The sequence below is a fragment of the Ovis aries genome, chromosome 10 (genome assembly GCF_016772045.2).
Source record: "Ovis aries strain OAR_USU_Benz2616 breed Rambouillet chromosome 10, ARS-UI_Ramb_v3.0, whole genome shotgun sequence".
NCBI classification, from domain to species: Eukaryota; Metazoa; Chordata; class Mammalia; order Artiodactyla; family Bovidae; genus Ovis; species Ovis aries.
The window spans coordinates 28928792-28947356 of NC_056063.1; the positions used below are offsets into that span (position 1 = coordinate 28928792).

At 36.4% G+C, this 18565-nt stretch overlaps 1 protein-coding gene across 12 annotated transcripts in view; it reads right to left on the reverse strand.

The window, feature by feature from the left end:
• BRCA2 (BRCA2 DNA repair associated) overlaps nucleotides 1-18565 on the reverse strand; it is a 53901-nt gene that overhangs the window by 13133 nt on the left and 22203 nt on the right. For 10 of the 12 annotated variants that reach the window (XR_009595234.1, XR_009595233.1, XM_042254798.2 and 7 more), the window contains exons 12-21: nucleotides 18049-18144; nucleotides 15201-15270; nucleotides 8987-9393; nucleotides 8361-8542; nucleotides 7433-7620; nucleotides 5536-5706; nucleotides 4719-5073; nucleotides 2993-3148; nucleotides 2663-2807; nucleotides 653-774 (exon numbers count right to left, since the gene is read on the reverse strand). Coding sequence is in view for 10 of the 12 variants with exons in the window: in XM_042254798.2 (XP_042110732.1) it covers nucleotides 653-774; nucleotides 2663-2807; nucleotides 2993-3148; nucleotides 4719-5073; nucleotides 5536-5706; nucleotides 7433-7620; nucleotides 8361-8542; nucleotides 8987-9393; nucleotides 15201-15270; nucleotides 18049-18144 (1892 nt within the window). In the remaining 2 variants the exon portion in view is untranslated. The remainder of the gene's footprint in view (nucleotides 1-652; nucleotides 775-2662; nucleotides 2808-2992; nucleotides 3149-4718; nucleotides 5074-5535; nucleotides 5707-7432; nucleotides 7621-8360; nucleotides 8543-8986; nucleotides 9394-15200; nucleotides 15271-18048; nucleotides 18145-18565) is intronic. The other 2 variants (XM_060394457.1, XM_042254799.1) reach the window with 1 other exon arrangement.

Genomic DNA, 18565 nt, shown 5'->3' on the forward strand with positions numbered 1-18565 from the left:
AAAATAATCTTAGAAGTTGCATTAATTAGATACCCAGGTGTCTAAAAATTTGGGAAGTAGATTACCTTAATATATGAAATGATGTTTTAATAATAACATTTATATAAAACTTTGCAACAATACACTTTATATACATTATCCAATTTGATTCTAAAACATCTTTTGTGCCCACTTGACAGCTATTTTATGTCCTATTTGCTTAGCTAATAAATGGTAGAGCCATGGTTCTAAAGCCTGTGCTGTTTGTAACATACTTTAGTGTTTCTGAAACTTTTCCAACTAACTATCCTTAGGTAGAGGATCATGAAATAAACTCTAGGCAGGATCTGAAGAGCTGAGGAAACTGAGACAGTGCTTTGAAGATACTTATTTTACCTTAAAAATAAACAAGTTTTGACCACACTTTAAACCATATTTAATATATAAAATTATTTAACCCTCTCATCCTCTGTTTGGTACAGAAGTAGAAATGTACCACCGGGTTTGGTACATCACTGAGGATCCTAGAATGCACACATCCTCTTTGAGAAACACAGCATTTCAACATACTGCCTCCTATACTGACCAGATGAGTGACAACAGCTTCTCACCTTGAAGGATGAAGACTAAGGCTTCACTTACTTACTTCCTGCAGGCCCACTTACTCTCTCACCTCGAAGTAACTTGGGTCTGGCGCATTCTTCACAGCTTCATAAAGTTCTGCACCATCTTGCAGAGCACGGACTTGCTGTCTTGTTAGTGCACGTGACGGTATACATTGTTCTGTCACATTTTCTAGGGAAAAAACACTAAGTAAGCTAAACTATGAATTTAAGAACACTGAAAACTAGAGAACTCAGCAAAAAAAAAAAGCACCCAAAGAAGGGAGGTTAAAAATAAACCACTTATCTGCTAAAAGTTCTCCAGGAAAATTTGAAACTAGTATATTAATGGTTTAAAAAACTGTCATACAGAGTTTACTTCATTGGAACAATTTGTAAATTAAAGTAAATGATTTCATGATTCACCTAATTATGAGCTAGTGGTAATTTTAAGTAAATCAAATATTGAGAAGCCCATTTTCCTTCAAATTTATATAGAACATGAAGATAATAATAAAATCATGAAGAAATGCAGAAGATAATATTTTCCACAATAAAAAGGTAGATAAGAAAGTAAAATTTCATGTCTTTTAAGCATAAAACACTATGATTTTTATTATTCAAATTGATGCCACTGGGGAAAACAAGCTCAAGCTCCAGGTATAAAACATAAAAATCAACAACTATGAGAGCAAAAATGCAAGTTCTATAACACAGATAAAGACACAGAGGACAGAGAATTACAAATGGTTTGGGGAGAATAATCTGATGGTTCTTTCCCTTGTTGTTTTCCTTTCTCTAATACCAAAAATCGATGCCACAAATACTCTAGTTACTAAAGCTCAAGGGGGAGTTTAATTAAGACTTCTGAAAAGTGCTGTAGTCTATGTTTAATTGCCTAAGGCAATTTGTGAGGTTCTAAAAGCTAACTGTGGTGAATAAAGATCTGATATTTTGGGGCCAACTTAATACTTATCTGTATATCTATGTAATACTTTATTTAAAATCAAAAAATTCAGATTCAGAATCAGAAAAAAAAAATTCATTACTCAAAATGAAGACAATTAACCCAATTAGAAGCCTCTAACACACAACAGACTGGTTCCAAATAGGAAAAGGAGTATGTCAAGGCTGCATATTGTCACCCTGCTTATTTAACTTATATGCAGAGTACATCATGAGAAATGCTGGGCTTGAAGAAACACAAGCTGGAATCAAGATTGCCGGGAGAAGTATCAATAACCTCAAGATATGCACATGACACCACCCTTATGGCAGAAAGTGAAGAGGAACTAAAAGCCTCTTGATCAAAGTGAAAGAGGAGAGTGAAAAAGTTGGCTTAAAGCTCAACATTCAGAAAACGAAGATCATGGCATCCAGTCCCATCACTTCATGGGACATAGATGGGGAAACAGTGGAAACAGTGTCAGACTTTATTTTGGGGGGCTCCAAAAATCACTGCAGATGGTGACTGTAGCCATGAAATTAAAAGACGCTTACTCTTTGGAAGAAAAGTTATGACCAACCTAGACAGCATATTCAAACGCAGAGACATTACCTTGCCGACTAAGGTCCGTCTAGTCAAGGCTATGGTTTTTACTGTGGTCATGTATGGATGTGAGAGTTGGACTGTGAAGAAGGCTGAGCGCTGAAGAATTGATGCGTTTGAACTGTGGTGTTGGAGAAGACTCTTGAGAGTCCCTTGGACTGCAAGGAGATTCAACCAGTCCATTCTGAAGGAGATCAGCCCTGGGTGTTCTTTTGGAAGGAATGATGCTAAAGCTGAAACTCCAGTACTTTGGCCACCTCATGCGAAGAGTTTACTCATTGGAAAAGACTCTGATGCTGGGAGGGACTGGGGGCAGGAGGAAAAGGGGACGACCGAGGATGAGATGGCTGGATGGCATCACTGACTCGATGGACGTGAGTCTGAGTGAACTCTGGGAGTTGGTGATGGACAGGGAGGCCTGGCGTGCTGCAATTCATGGGGTTGCAAAGATTCGGACACCTGAGCGACTGAACTAAACTGAACACTTTATTTTCACATGAAAAAAAGATCTTGTAAACACAACTCATTTTACCTTCATGGTCTTCAAATTCTGCTTGAATTTTAGTGAACAGTGCTTCCAGTTTCTTTTGCTGAACTTCTGCATATTTTGTTGCTTCCTTTTCCTCTTCTCTTTCATTGCGAAATATGTATAATCCAGTTGATGTCTTCTCCATCCACTGTTAATAATGTGTCAAACAGAAATATATGGTAGGGAGGGATCATTCAAATTAATCGTCTCTATGCAAAGAAATATTCCCATGGATACAGGAGCCTAGTGGGCTCTGGTCCTTGGGATCACAGAGTTGGACATGACAGCATGCGAAAGAAGAAATACAGAGTAAGTTTCAAGAATGTATCCTACCTGTATAGGGTATGCTCTCTGAATAATTATATCAACACAACCAACATTTCCTCCATCGCTGAAGAGTGATGACAAGGGAAGAGGAAGTGGTCTGGGATCGGGGGAGAATCCAAGTTTGGCATACCAGCAAGCAGGTCGAGTGCTGTTAGCGGAAATCTAGACAGATTAACAAATTGATTTATAAGCGAAATATATATTCACTTCTACTTCAGATTTCATAATAATTTGCCTTCTTTTAGGGTTAATCTCACTGTGCAACTTCAGAATAATGGAGACAGGCAGTCTAAAATCCTCTTAGGGACAGATCCCATAGTGAAGGGCTGGGGATAAGAAAGACCAACACTGACTTAGCAGGAACTATACTAGAAGCAAGGTAACAGAAGAAATGTCTTCAAAATTCTGAAGGAATTATTTCAACCTCAAATTCTGTATTTAGTTAACTTTGTAATAAGATAAAAAATTACTGCATGTTCCCTTTCTCAAGAAGCCTATGGTAGTTGTCTGCCTTAAAACCAGGGAACAAATCTAGAAAGAATCGAAATCCAGACTGTGGGGCTTCTAACAGAGAAAGAGGTGAAAATAATCTCAAGAATGGTAACTGTGCCACATATGTGGACAATAACCACTTTGGAATTGAGCAGGAATATGGAGAAATCCAAGGAATCTTCAGGAAAAAGAAATGAAACCGATAAAGGTTTTTTAACATAGTGAGATGATTTTTATGTGGCTCTTGTGTGGAAATGAGTTGGTAATAAGGATAAAAGAAAATTAAGAGAAACAAGACAAGACACTTAATAACTCCAGGGAAAGCAGTAAGTTGTAAAGAAAGGAAATGTAAATCATAGTATATTGTATGCTGAATTAAAGCCCAAGTTAATGACAAATTATCTCTTTAACTTAAAAATGATTCATTTATTAAAATGCTTTCCTGAAATACAGTGATTCAAAATATAACAGAAGTAAATTCTTAACAAGGTTATTTCACAAGTGAATCTGAATGTGCAACATTGCAATCATTTCTGATAGCAATATTGTAGACTATTCAACACTGACAAAGTCCTGTTACCTAGGTTTAAATATACATAGAGATGAAAAGTGTACTTTAGTATTATATATTCAAGAATCACTGAGACTTGATGTTCTAATCACACTGAAACAGAGATCTGGCCTAGTCACCAGGGTGGAAGTAGAGCAATACTATGAGAACAACATGGTGGCAAGAGCTCCAAGTATAAAAACCAAGCATCTGATGCAAATTTACTCCTATTCTTTAACTGCAACCCACATTGTTTTAGCTCAGTAAATATCTCTGGCTTTCCCCCCAAAATCACAAATACTTTATCTGGGACTTCCCTGGTGGCTCAGACGGTAAAGCGTCTGTCTACGATGTGGGAGACCCGGGTTCGATCCCTGGGTTGGGAAGATCCCTTGGAGAAGGAAATGGCAATCCACTCCAGTACTCTTGCCTGGAAAATCCCATGGACAGAGGAGCCTGGTAGGCTACAGTCCATGGGGTCGCGAAGAGTCGGACACGACTGAGCGACTTCACGTTCACGTTTAACTATCTGAGAAACCTGCCACTTACACTTAAGAGTATCAGTACATTTTTCAAAAAATGAAACATAATAGGCATAAGTAAATTTTAAAATGTAAATGTAAAGCCTCTCTAGAATTTAACTGAATCAGTGCCTGATTTTTACCAAGAGTGCGCATGTATTTAACTTACCTTTAACATAAGAGATTCTGGGGCTTCAAGAGGTGTACAGGCATCAGGAGAGCCCACTAGCTCTGCTCCATGAATTACGATCTTCTGACCCACAGTCAGTCTACCATTCTTTAGGAGAGCTGAGAGGGGAGGGTCCACCTGGGCCTTAATAGCATACCATCCATCTGTAAGTTGGATAATGGCTACCTTTGTGGCATCCACACTGCTAGTCTTATTGCTAGAAGGTTCAGATATATCTGTGCTTAATGAAATTATTTCAGAAACACAGAGAACAAGTGTTTTTGCAGCTGTGTCATCCCTTTCCATTATCTTTTTTATTGCTGATCTTTTGCTTCTATCGATTTCTACATCATATCTAAAAAGAAACAGAAAAATGCATTATTTTAGGAATTGTGAGTCTAGAATTTCACTGTAAGAAAAGTCACTGAAAAATTGGGAATAAAAATTAAATAACCTTTACTGAAGAAATACCAAGGAGAATTTCAAAGATGATAGTTGGCATATTAAGTTTTATACTGCTAAAATGAGTTAAATATTAATCTCCCCCAAATGCAGTAATGCTTTATTTGTCTAATTCATATTCTCACACGCCAAGAGTTTGAGAAGAGGGAAGGACAAAAGGGAAGCAGGAGGTATATGAATGCGTGATTGATCTTAAGTGGGGCTGGAGGGTAACATGAGAACTATGCTATACAAGTGGGATAGCAACTGTCTTGACAACTGGCTAGTGATCCTTTATGATGGACAGTCACAGGCAGCTTACAAGTCTGACCCATACCACAATACAGGATTACATGATAGGATGCTTTAAACTTGCCTGTATTTTAGTTGAAGAAGTACCCTTTCTGGGTTCAGGCATCTATTAGCAAATTCCTTAGGAAAGGCAAATTCCATAGCTGCTAGTTTCCATATAATCCATCTATAATGATTATAGACCCAAACTCTAGAAATAAGCCTTGGATCCACACCTGGGGTGTCACACAGAGCTCTGAACAAATAAAGGGAGAATGAATAATAAAAACCACATGAGATGATACTGAATTCAATGGCCCCAACTATTCTTTGCACAAAAACTAAATTGTATAAGATCATTCAATAAGTTTTTTATGAGTTAGTATATAATCAATAAGCAATATAACTTAAGAAAATGATTTGACATGTATCAAAATATGCTAATGAAAATTTCACATATTATTTAATACACTTGTTTCAACTGAAAAATAAGATCTTTAATTTAAAATAATTAAATTTTAGATTATATATTTCTTATTAAAGAGATTGTTTTTAGAAATCACCCAAGAACTTCCTTCTCTAGTCCTGGTTCTCTTACTATCTACTCCTTTCTGCTCAAATCTACAACTCCTCTGCCTTTCCCGTTCTCACTCTCAGTACTAATGTGACCAGAAGTAATTAAAAGAACATCCATAAATGTTCACCCTCTGATCTACCAGCCACTGGCACTGGTACCCTTACATGTTGCCTTCTTACTCTGTTTGAAAAGTTGCACCTCTCCTCATTCAATTCTCTCTACCCTACTTTGCTAGTTTTATCTTCAAAGTATTTATCACTTTTTAATATACTATATGATTTACTTAGTCCTTTAAAAAATTTTCCTTCCTTGCCTTAAACCCCTCCACTAGAATATATGACTTACTAGGGCAAAGATTTTTTTGTTTTGCTAACCCTAGTACCCAAGATATTAGCAGTATCTGGGTATAGTAGGTCTTCAATAAATATCTGCTAACTGATAAAAAGGCAAGCAGATAGAGGCAGCCTCTCTTTACCTATCTGCCTGCTCTCCCTCTGAGAGCATTGTCTTGTTTAAATAAACTTTCACTTTCTTCTTTTTTTTTAAAAAAAAGCTTGAGCTTCAACACTCAAAGATTTTTGAACCATGCCCACTTGATTACAAAATAATCACTATTAACCTCTAAACTATGTGGTCTTCTTAATATAATTAAGTGATACAACTGTTACTTTTCCAAATAGAATCAATATTTGACATATGGGGCAAATGCCAAGATGTAAATACATTCCTGTTTTAAAATACTCTAAAAACAGGAAAAATTTAGGGAAAAGATGCTTTACCACTTTTCCAAAGCTGTAAATTTTGGAAAGATAAACCTAGATCTCAAAAATAAGGGCGCTGGAGAAAAGTTTCCCATCGCTTGTCACTGGCATCAGGTAATACCTCCCTGATAGCACTTTAAATTCTGTTTGTATAAACATTAGAATCCTAAGAGGATAAACAGTTTCTAAACTGTTGGTTGAAGTTTTAGGGCCACTGGGGTTCTCTAGTTATTTGGTATTACTGATATTTAAGTATTTCTAATTTTAGTATTCATATATTTACTGAAATACACAATGAAAGAGAATGTGCTTGGAAGTGTGTCTGTGTGTGTGGTTTTACGAGAAGGCCAACTTATACTTAATTTTTCTTATCAGTCTATTTTGTATAAGCAATAAGAACAATGTCCTAATTTAAGCAGAACCAATTCAGTAAATCCTAAGACAAACCAAAATTCATTTTTCAAAAGATTTCAACAGAATATCAACTGAACCACAATGTACTTAAAATGATTCAATGTATAAGCTTTTTGATTTCTAGTCAAGTTTTTAAGTGTGAGAGAGATAAAGAAAGATGAAAAAGGGACTCGTGAGAAAGAGAGAGATGATGGGATATATAATATAAAATTTCTCTTTGCAGAGAGTACCTGTAAAATTCTTCTTTTCCAGCCTTTCCATCATTGGAGGGTATGAGCCATCCACCATCAGCCAATTGTATTCCCTTTCCAGTCCATAAACCTTCCTTACCAAAATAATCCTGAGTGTGAAACTGAAAAGCCTCTGCATTTTTGCTGTTAATTTTTACACAGTGTTTAGAAACACCATACATATATAGCTAGACAAAATAAATGATAGAAAATTTTGAAAATGAGAAAAAACCATCAAACAAAACAACATGTTTCACAGAAAAAAAAATTATAACAAGCCAAAACTGAATTTACCCAAAGTTTTTCATTTAAATATGAAAACATTCACCATGAAAATACGTAACTTGCTTACTAGAAGCTAAAAAATTTTTATATAATATAAATGACCTTCAAGAGTCTGCAGCACCTTTCTCATTCCCTTGGTGTACCTGGCTCCAGCGCTATGTGTAGTAGAAAGTCGTTGTGGGGATAAAAAAGTAACCTAATGTTTTAGAAAACCTCTTAAGTTAAAAAACTTAGAAAACTTAGAAAAGGCCCAGACTCTCATCTCTTCATTGCTCCAAATTTTAACTAGATAGAGCTGGTTTAGTAAGAATCTCTTTTAAAACTGTAAATGGCTCTTAGCAGGTTCAGGGTTATGAGTTATTCACACTATAAGCTGAAAGCACTTATAGTACTAAATGAATACATTTTCAAGGGGGAACTTTAAAGTACAGATCACTTTGGTGGAATAAAGCAGCAGACAGGAAGGAGGCTGCCATGGCAGGACAATTAGGATTTTACTACATGATTTTACTCATCCTACATGATTCTACTCATCCATTTCTGCCCCAATTTGTTCTTTATTTAAACAAAACAATTTGGAGATGCCAGTTAATAAAGCAACACACTGCTATCAGAGTTATTAGCACTGTAGACAAAGACATACCCGTTTGTGAGAACACACAGAGGGAATTCGGCCTTCTACTGCCTCTCTGAGAGAGATTCTAGGCATAGTGGATGTTTTTGCAAGGTACAGACTGCCTGGCTGTGGAAAAATACGTTGCCTTTGTTTCTTTCTAATTCGCATATCCTGTATATCTCTGGCATTCTGAAGATTTGTAATTGAACCTATTAAAGAACAAACAGCAAAAACTAAAGGTGAATATAAAATTTTAAAAGTACAACCCTTGTTTTATAAAATCATATCAATTTGCTATAACTTTAAATCTTAAGGGATGAAAAGTTTCTACTTAAAACACGTATAAAAGAACAGAAATAGATTGTTTTCATTTTGAATTTGGAAGAAAATTAGCAGCCTGGTAAAAATATAATCCAATAATAGCAGTCCTAGATTGTATGTCTAAAACTTTTTTTTAAAACAAAAAAATCTACAAGTAGTTACCTATGAAAAAAAATTAGAATAATTTAATCTTAAGACGTGGCATTACAAAAGATTTTGAAATTAGTAATCACAATGAAAGTGGAAAAAATCCTCTCCTCAAGGCATTATTTAATATAAGAAATAAATAACTGAAAGGCAAAAATATGTCAACACAAATTGTTACACAATACCTAAAGGTTCTTCTTCACCCTTGGTGAAATGTATAGTTGTTGTCTGATGAGTTTCACAGTTGTTAACATTGTTTTCACTGTCGCCAGAGCCATGCTCATCTACGTTTTTTTGTTTTTGTTTGTTTTCCAAATTAGTATTCTTGCCAACAAACTGCTCATCTCTGTGAATGTGTGATTTAGTTTTAAAAGGTGGGACAAAGACTTTCATGGGTTTGCCTACGGTTATTGAGTGTCTCCTTTTCTCATTTCTTGGGTCAGGAACCTTGCAAAGTGGCTGCCCTGAAATTGATAAATTGCTTGAAGACTTTCCCAAAGTCAGGTATTCATAAAACTGAGACTTAGACAAAAATTCTTGACCAGGTGCAGTGAAATTTGGGTTCTGTATTTCTTGCCGTTCCGTAGTTACGCTATAATAGGGAGAAAATATTTAAGTTTATTTACCAGTAAATGTATAAATGTTTCAGAGTATGGTTTTTTTTTTTGAGACCCTCAGTTGCTACATGGCAATTCTATTCTGATAACCGTTTTGCATTTCATCATGTTTGCTCTCTAAAAGAATACCACACTCTGTAAGTCTGTAACTGTCTCTCTCACACCAACTCCCAGCTGGACTTTATCACCTGCAAATGGTAGAGAAGAGTCTCTCCTCCAGTTCAATCACAGCTCCTCACTCACCTCCTTCACCAGACATCTCTCTACCCGTTCTCTTCTCATGGTAACCCCTTCACCTATACTCTTGACCCCATTTAGTATCTCAGCCTCGGGAGTCTTGCTCTTGCAATGATCATTCTATATCCTTCCCTTCTCATTCATCATCTATTACACCTTTTTCACTCAGAAAGCTTTGCCCACCCTTGACTTTTTTCTCAGCCTTATCGCCCCACTACAAGGTAATACTGTTACCTATCCCTTGTGGTCAACCTTCTTCTACAGGTAATCTAAACTAGATGTTTTCACTTCCTCACTTTCTACTCACTGAACTCTCATTTCCCCCACTATTCTGTAGAAATTGTTTTTAATAAAGTTTCTAATAATTTCCCAAAGCCAAAATAAAAAAGCTTCATGTGTAAATACATTCAGCTTGACCCCTGACAGTTTTGAAAACTTCCTTCTTTAAATTCTCACCGCCAACATTCACACCACGATTTTCCCTCTTTTTCCTTCTGTCTTTTTTTTTCTTCTTTCTCTTAAAAACATTCCTGCCTCTAAAGTTGGATTTATTCTGTGGACACTTTCCCTGGGCGATATGAAGCAGTTACATTGCTTAAATCACCATCTATCTAACAACAAAAGCATTAATCTTTGTTTAATTTGACATTTCCCGGATGTTATTCCTACACTGTGAACTGCATCAAGTATCAGACATCCCTATCTTGATGTTGCACACTCATCTCAAACTCAGCCTGTCCAAAACTAAAACTACCTACCTTCCCAAGCATAGAAGTTCTTCCTCCATACTTTGTTGAAAACCTCATACTTTCTTTTACCCAACCCTAAACCCTTGGAGGAGAAGGCAATGGCACCCCATTCCAGTACTCTTGCCTGGAAAATCCCATGGATGGAGGAGCCTGGTAGGCTGCAGTCCATGGGGTTGCGAAGAGTCAGACACGACTAAGCGACTTCCCTTTCACTTTTCACTTTCATGCATTGGAGAAGGAAATGGCAACCCACTCCAGTGTTCTTGCCTGGAGAGTCCCAGGGACCGGGGAGCCTGGTGGGCTGCCATCTATGGGGTTGCACAGAGTCGGACACGACTGAAGTGACTTAGCAAACCCTTGGAACTTCAAGTTAACCTAGAACTTACTTAGTTATCCATTCATCTAGCTCGCAAATAATGTGTTCCACTATATGCCAGGCAATATTTTGGCTGTAGGATATAGTGACAAACCAAACAAAATCATAGAGTTTACATTCTAGTGGAAGGAAACAAACAAATGTCAGCTGGTATAATATGCTATGGAGAAAATTAAAGCATGATAAGGGGGACAGGAAGTGTCCAGCAGAAATAAATAAATGATATTTTATACAGGGTGGCAAGGAAAACATTACTGATGAGGTGACATTTGTATAGAAACCTAAAAGAGGTGAGAGAAAGACATGTAGGGACTTGGGAGGAGGTTGTTGGAGGCAGAGTGGACACCACATGCTAGGCTGGACATACACATGCCTGAAGCAGAGTAAGCAAGGGGAAGTCAGCAGCTGAGACTGAAGAGGCAGCAACAAGGCCAGATCACAGAGGACCTGTGTAGCACAGCAAAGAATTCCAGCTTGTATTCTGAGATGAAGTCATGGAACAGTATTTGAGTCCAGAAATGACATAATCTGTCATAGCAATACTTTAAAAAGCACCCCTCCAGCGGCTTTGCTGAAAATTCACTGTGTCTAGGGAGGAGGGAGGAGGCAAAGTTAGAAGCATGGAGACCAAATCTACTGAAATAATCCAGGCAGTTTTATGATGACCTGAACCAGGTGTTAGGGGTAGAAGGGGTGAGAAGTGATTGGATTTCGGGTATATTTTGAAAGCAGACTTGTTAGACTTTTACATTTATAGGATAGGACATTAGCTTTGGAGATGTTAAGTTTATGATGGCTACAAGTCACCCAAATAAAAATGTCAAGCAAGTAGCTGAATGAATGAATATATTGTTTTTGGAAGAAATCTGGCTTAAAGATATGAATTTTGGAGTTATCACCAAATAGATGGTATACAAAGCCATGAGAGCAGATGAGACAGTAGGGGGGAAAGGCGGGAAGAGAAGCCGTTTGGAGCTGAACCATGGGGTAATTTAATATTTAGTGGCCGGGGGAAGAACTAGCAAAGGAAAGTAAGAAAGATAGCCAGTGGGATAGGAGGAGAAGTGAGAGAGATGGCCCAGAAGCCAGAATAAAGAAAGTGTTAAGAAAGCAGGAGTGATTAACTGTGTCAATGCCACTGACAGGTTAACAAAGGGTGGGGGACAATGTGGGGTTCACTGGTAATCTTGATGAGGGGTGCTAGTGGGTGGTGATAAAAGACTGAGATGGGTTCGGCAGAGAAGGGGAAGAGATGAAGTAGAGAAGGTGAGTTAAGACAATTGTAATGAGATGTGCTTTAAGTGGGGCATGGAAATGGACTGGTGGGATAAGGGGAGTCAAGAAAGTCTTTTCAAGATGGGAGATTTATAGCAACTACCTACACTGATGGGCTTCCCTGATAGCTCAGTTGGTAAAGAATCTGCCTGCAATGCAGAGAACTGGGGAGACCCTTGTTCGATTCCTGGGTTGGGAAGATCCCCTGGAGAAGGGATAGGCTACCCACTCCAGTATTCTTGGGCTTCCCTTGTGGCTCAGCTGGTAAAGAATCTGCCTGCAATGCGGGAGACCTGGGCTTGATCCCTGGGTTGGAAAGATCCCCTGGAGAAGGGAAACACTCCAGTATTCTGGCCTGGAGAATTCCATGGACTGTATAGTCCATGGGGTTGCAAAAGAGTCGGACATGACTGAGCGACTTTCACACTGATGGGATTAGTCCAGTAGGAATGAAAAATTACCAATGCAGGAGGGAGAGGTGACAATTGCTGGACTTGTTTCCTTGAATAGATGATCTAGATGTGATCGAATGCACAGGAATGAATAAACCTTCTCCAAAACTTACTTTCACTGATTTTACTCTCTTGTTTTTAAATATGAAGAATATTGTGAAAATGAGTAGTCTGCTTTGCAGCTTTTATGATCAAGACATCTATTTGAATCTACTTGGGACATATTTTGCCACTCTCTGTTAATGACTATCTGGCCAAATGGGGAATCTATCTTCCACTCAACCTCTACTCTACCACACGTACTAACTAAACGAAGTCTTTGTTGTTGTTAGTTGCTAAGTCATATCTGACTCTTGTGACTGCATGGACTGTAGTCTGCCTGGCTCCTTTGTCTATGGGATTCTCTAGGCATTCTCCAGGATTGTCCATGGCAACTGAAGTAGGTTGCCATGCTCTCCTCCAGGGGATCGTCTTGACCCAGGGATCAAACCTGGCTCTCCTGCACTGGCAGGTGGATTCTCTACCACTGAGTCACCTGGGAAGACAATAAATGCCTTTACTTCCTTACTAATCTCCTTGCAATAGTTTCTCTCTGATCTAATTCTAAAACATACATCTGGTTATGTCGCTTCTCAGAAACATCCAAAGACAAACTATTGCCTGTCCAGGTTTTGATTTGTCAGAAATGATATCCAGGAAGCTTTCCTTTTTAGTCTGACTCTCCCCATTTCTTTGTGTTTCTTCCTTATCCTCACCCCACCCCCATGCCTGACAAATCCCATGCAAGTCATACAACTTCTTACTGCATCCAGATTTGCAATGACCTCTTTAACCAGCATTCTTTACACTCCATCTGAAGTACTTTTCCTATTAAGCTTTTGTCACATAATTAGCTGCCAGTTTTTCTATGTTTTCACATCACTTTGTTATATTCATTTTAGTATTTATAGCACAATAATTCTTGTCATGCCTGGCTCTAAGACAAGCAATCCAGTTGGACTTTTGAAGTTTTCTTCTTTTTGCACGGTCTATTTCCCCTAAGCTCCTTTTTTTGCCTTCCCTTTACTTTGGATACTGTCTTTCACAGGAGCTTTCTTCCAGTGATGAGTGATCTTTGATTTTCTGTTCTCATCTAAGAGTGAAGCACTGAATAGCTGACTGGAAGCTGTGTGCTGGTGAGCTTGTCAATTGTTGGCTTCACTGTCTGGCAGTGCAGTTTAATTTTAATACCTGCAACTATCAGTAGCCTTTTCTATTGGGCTGCTCCTAAGACCTAGAAAAACAATCATTCAGTCGTTTGCCTAGAGGCCCAGCTGCCAGCATTTGGGAGCCAAGTGTGGGAACCAGGCTAGGCATCCTCACCACTTGAAATCCAGATTTTTACTTAATCTCTATTTTCAGAGCCTTCCCCGAGTCCCATCCCCAATTCAGAATCTCTCCAATTCATCTTCTCCAGAGAATGACCTTCTGGTCTTTTGGTAGAAGAGGGACTTTTTGCCTGCCTGCAGTGGGAGAGGGGAAAATCGTAAATGGATTTTCAACTAATCTTCCTGTTTTCTACTTCACCTTCAGAAGAATATGTTGCTGCCAATTTGAGTCTTTTTCAGGTTCTTTAGGGGAAACTGGGTAGCTTCTCTGCCTGTTCTAATGTTAGGTTTTAGATTTCTATGTCTTTCTAAGTCATTCATGATTTTAGCTTCAAAAGTTTTGTTATTTCAGGATTTTCCTGGTGGTCCAGTGGCTAAGACTCTGTGCTCCCAATGCAGAAGGCATGGGTTCAATCCCTGGTCTTGGTCAGGGAACTATATCCCACATGCCACAACTAAGAGTTCGCATGCTGCAACTAAGACCCAGTACAACCAAATAAATAAAATAAATATTAAAAAGAATATTAATTTTTAAAAAATCTGTTGTTGCTTCTGAAACAACACTGTACTTACAGACTAATACATTTAAAAAAATTCTCTTGTAACTAGTATGGTTTTGAGAGGGAGGAGAGATAAAAGTATATTTTTAATATAGGCCATCTTTAATTTTTCTTTCACTTTTATTAATATAATTGAGATATAATATGTGTGTGCTTAGTCGCTCAGTCATGTCCAACTCTTTGTGACCCCATGGATTATAGCCAGCCAGGCTCCTCTGTCCATGGGGATTCTCCAGGCAAGAATACTGGAGTGGGTTGCCACACCCTTCTCCAGGTGACCTTCCCAACCTGGGGATCTAACCCAGCTCTCCTTCATTGCAGGCAGATTCTTTACCATCTGAGCCACCAGGGAAGCCCATGAATACTGGAGTGGGTAGTCTATCCCTTCTCTAGGAGATCTTCCAGACCCAGGAATTGAACCAGGGTTTCCTGCATTGCAGGCAGATTCTTTGCCAGCTGAGCTACCAAGGATATGCCACCTTTTTAAATTGGTTTTGAGTAATTTCCATATCCTGCTCAACTTTAGTACCTTAACCATAAAATTGAATTAAAATCTATATGTCTACAAAGTTATTAAAAATGACATAATAATATGTGTAGCAGTATAAAGTACTACCAGAGTACAGAATTACTTAACCCTGATGCAGGCTCTCAAAAAAGGGAAGTGTTAAAGTCTTCACTGTATGTTAGAGCCAGTATATCTAGAAATACATTTTAAAAACCCACACTATATTAGTAGAATTAAGAAAAATTAAACATGTCTTACCAAGAGGGTCCACAGGTAACTGGCTCTAAAGAAAAGTGATGCATAAACAACCTTCTATCTTTCATTGTGCCTAAAAATATATATTTCACATTATGTATTAATGAATACATTTTATATATTAATGAAAATCTAATGAGAGATTTTATTTCCTATGTCTGTTCATTATACATTATTCTAACTATCTAACAAAAATTTGAGAAAATTATACATTTAAATTTTTTCAATGTGCTTAGTTCGTAACTATCAAAGTTTGGTTCTCAAATTGATAATGATTAATACCAAATAACTCACAGTGCAAACATATATATGAAATCAGTATAAATTTAGTCAGCTGATGTTAATCAGAGCTTGAAGGCATTAGTGAATTGCCAAGAAAATATAAATCTTTAGTTTTATGAAGGATGACAAGCTAAACTGTAGATATTATTCATTTTCAGTAGATAACTTGTAATTCTTAAACTTTCAACTAGTCCATTAGTAGGGAGGGGACTGGTTGAATAAACCAGAATACATTGCTATAGCCATGTGATCAAGTACTACACAGTCACAAGAAAGAACAAGGAAGATCTCTCTATGCTCATTTACTCATGATCTGCAGATAAATTTGAACTGAACAAGAAAGAAGGTACAAAACCCTATGCACACTGATATCTTTTAAGTGAGAAAGATAAGTAATGAGAATATATATATACACATATTTACTTATTTTTACAAAAAGAAGCCCTAAAAGGACACACCAGAAACCATTAAAAATAGTTACCAGTATAATAAGCAGGAAGTGAGGAAGTTGGTGAACAATATGGAGGAGTCAGTGATGGAAATAAGGCTTCTCTGAGTAAATATTTCTATAGTTTTGATGAATGAACTACATAAACATTCTATTTATTCAAATATAAAATTAAAAAAGGCAAATCTTAAAATTGAAAACAAAGTGAAACTAATCTAACCCAATTATCAAATTGTTAACCACAAAAGAATTCTTTTCAGTGACATTTGAATAGAGAACTTTAACTATACATTCCTTATGACATATGTTCTTAGGACAAAAACTGCAAAGAATTCTTAAATCTCCCTTAGTAGTTTATGAATAGTAACAGTAGTACTGTAAACTTGAAGCTATTATACATATACTATAAGACAGTGATTCTCAGAGTGATCCATGGAACACTGGAAGGGAGTACCCACAACCCTTAGAGGGGATCCAAGCTGTCAAATGACCTTAATAATAGCTGTGATTAATAATTAGTAGTAGTTGTAGTTATATGTATATCTTTCTCACTGTGTTGATGCTGGCATTGCTGTTATGTCCTGCTGCATACTTTAGTGTGATAACTGTCTAAAGGAATGCACTTTATGTGAACTGCACTAATCAACTTTCCCTCAAAGAATTCCATTTTTACTTGAAAGCATAACCAACAAATGATTTATTCAGAGTTGGGTATTCATCAAATACTTCTTCAAAAATGAATGAAATGAGCTCATCACTACAAAAAAAACAAGTGAGTATTTGCTGCAAAACAAACTATTGTAAAGTTCAAGCTTTTAAACAAAATGACAATTTTGGAATGCTTATATCTGGCTGTTACCTTGACAATTTCCCAATACTAAATTTTTAGATTAGATCAGTGGTGACATTAACAAAAGTAATTAAGATTGTATAATGTGTCAATGTTGGAAGACCTTCATAACTCTGAACTAATATTTTCAAAATGACTTAAGTACAATATTTAATAAATACTAAAATTTTTCAATTTTAAATGTTGACTATGATAAATAGAAATAGAAATAATCCACATAATCAAGTGCTCTTGAGGCTCCTCAATAATTTTCAAGAGTATAAAGAGATTTTGAGAACAAAAACTTTGAGAATCTTGGCTGGATAATAAAGCAAATAAGTAAATAGGTTAATGTTATTAGAACCAAGAATACAGCATTAAAAAAAAAGTAACACCAGCAGCTCTGAGTGTAGTTAGCACTCAAATCTTGTTTTTTTAAAAAGCATTAATCACTGAAAGGATCTCTGGAAATTCTAAGGACTCTAGAACTGGGGTGAAGAATTACAATGACTTCCTACAAATCTTTCTGTGATAATACACAGCAAGAAAGTGTTCAAAGGTTAATTAAAGCATATTAAAAACAAAAATTCTTAAGAAATACTTGAAGAGGTCACTATTTACAAATTTGAAATGATTTGAGCATCAAAAAGAATGTTACCTTTTGTAAAGAAATACATTATTTATAATGTGTTCTTTTAAACTTTATATCCATATTATAAATAAGAATCTAAGAAATCAACTGTATCTAAAAGAGAAAGAAAAAAATTCCTTTACTGCCCTTAGTAGTGATTATTATACCAACTACTCTTTACTCTGAATATTGGTGAGTGAAGAGAAAGAATTCAGTATTTATCCTGCCTTTTTAGGAAGAACTATATAGATAATCCCCAGTTAAGGGAAAGCCCTTCCTTGCTGAAGAATCCCAGCTAATAAATGTATAAAAAAATAACAGAGTTTTAAAAGTCACTATTTTTCAATCTCCAATTAAATAATCGATTCAGGTAAATATTATGAAATCAACTGGATTTTAGAATCCAGCCTTTTATTTTAAAACTCCTTATTTGAGTATTATTTCACATTTCTCAATTATGGAAAACCTCCACATTATACCTGGTAGTATGAAGGAAAAGCTCACATAACAAATAAAGCAAGAGAGAAGTTTTAAATAACCACACTGTAAAGTCTTGCCCAATTATCCATATACCCAAAAGAGATGAGAAAAACAACTTTAAGAATATTAAGTACAGTAATTAGAGAAGGAGAAAAGATACACATTAAAAAGCATATTTTACCATCTGGAGTGCTTTTTGAAGCCTTTAAGGATTTTCCTTGATTTTCTATTATCCTGTCAAATTCATTTAACAAGTTTCGTTTGATTGGGGGTTCTCCTAAAAAGAAATTCCCATACATGTTTTTAAAGCAAATAACTTCAGTTTTATTTTTCAAAAGCCATAGTCTATTTTTTAAAATTAAAGTACTGGCTCTTACAATGTGTTAAGTAAAAAAATACAAAATAATTATAATTTAAATAGCAAACATTCTATTTTGTAAGTGATTTTTGTAATTAATTTTTCAATGTCAATTTAATTTCTATTATTTTTTGACCATTTGAAATACTACTTTTTAATTGGGTCCAGGGATAAAGTACCAGATATCACAGATAATCTTTTTCTTTAATAAACTGCCACTTATTGTAACTCCAGGCATATTGGCAATAAGGACAAACAAAAAATTTCTTCAAATAAACTTTTTTTTTTTTTGCATTACACTCAAGAAGGAATTTATTATATAGGTCCCTGAACTAGAGTC